The 1,443-nt window shown below is 40.3% G+C and overlaps 1 protein-coding gene across 1 annotated transcript; it reads left to right on the forward strand.

Moving 5' to 3' along the window:
• Nucleotides 1-450: 450 nt before the first annotated feature.
• On the forward strand, nt 451-1,188 carry TEOVI_000724800 (uncharacterized protein; the record flags this gene model as incomplete). The annotated part of the gene is made up of 1 exon (XM_067220150.1): nt 451-1,188. The coding sequence occupies one exon, from the start codon at nt 451-453 to the stop codon at nt 1,186-1,188; it is 738 nt and encodes a 245-aa protein (XP_067076251.1).
• Between the last annotated feature and the right edge of the window lie 255 nt (nt 1,189-1,443).

A 1,443-nucleotide genomic window follows, 5' to 3' on the forward strand; every position in this document is an offset into this window, starting at 1 on the left:
GATTAAAAAATAAAGGAGTGAAAGATGAAAGGAAGAAACATTTTTGTGGGTATTTGCCCCATATGCTGCGTCCGAAAGCATGTTTATATATGCACACCGGCGCTATACAAGTAGATATATAGTTAAATAAACGTCTATATACATACATATATATATATATATATATGTACTTGTATTCATACATGTAACGGTACTCCCTCAGGCGGAGCTATTTTATTGCGATGCAATACAAGACCTATTATACATGTTTTTATTTTATTTTATTTTTTTGCTTCTGCCGCTTTATTTTGATTGTCCGTAGGTGTGTCCGCGTTTTCTCTTCTTTCCTTTTTTTTTCTTCTTTGTTTCCTCCTTCTCCACCTTAGTGCAGCAGTAACACAATCTGTTCTACCTTTTTGATTAGAATCTTTTTTTTTTTGTTGTCGTTACGTCCTACTGGTACTTTTCCTCATGCTGGTTCGAACATGGATGTTGCTCAATAGGCCAAAGGGGCCGCAGGGATTACGTCCTGGAAAAGAGTACCGCTTAACTGTCCCATACAGAAGTGAGGTGACAATGCTTCGCCTTGCAAATCATAAGGCTATTAACTCTAATATACGTGAACTTTTCAAAAAACCACTGGTGATGAATAATATTAAAGCCATTCCCCGCGATTTGGGAGAAATTCCGCGCGACTACGTCCTCCGGCTGCTTTTCTTTCATCAGCCCATACGACTCGTGGACTTGTGGACGATTTGTAAGGAGCACGATGACGTTCCACTGGATTCGGCGAAACATCTGCGATTAGTATTAAAAATAGCCAAACTTCAACGGTGGGTGTACGCGGAAAAGAATCAAACGAACAACCTTTACTACTACTACGTGCATCAGAGTAGAATACAAGAGGTACAGCAAATGGTTCGAGCCAGTGAGGTACGAAAGAAAGAACAAGAAAGTTTACGGGAAATTGAAGCTGAAAAATTGCGTATGGAAGAGCAAGAACGTCGTAAGGTGGCACTTGACGAGAATATTGTAGCATTGCAAAATGCGCTCGTTTCAAATATTGCACAAATTCAGGAGTTTGACCCGGGGTTTGCACGATCGAAACCATATGTAACGGAAAGTGGTGCAGTGAATGTAGGGTGGGGGTTGAATGATGGAGGTAGCGCTGCATGCAGTAGCGATTTGGATGGGCAGCAAGTGGCATAGTTACTGAATTCAGTGGCGCAGTTTATGCGGAATCACATATTTATATATATATATATATTGAAAAAAAATAACAACAACAAAATGACGTCGTATGTGGTTGTTTAATCTGGAAGGTGCCATCTTCTCCATGTGAGCGATATCTCGGTGGTAGATGTTTCACCTTTTGCAAGTTACTGGGTTCGTGTTAAGTTACCGAGTCGTTTACATCCCGTCAAACCTTTTTATGCTTATATCGTTTTGGCAGTGTGTGTGTGT

This window comes from Trypanosoma equiperdum, assembly GCF_001457755.1.
Source record: "Trypanosoma equiperdum strain OVI genome assembly, contig: ctg_1069, whole genome shotgun sequence".
NCBI lineage: Eukaryota > Euglenozoa > Kinetoplastea > Trypanosomatida > Trypanosomatidae > Trypanosoma > Trypanosoma equiperdum.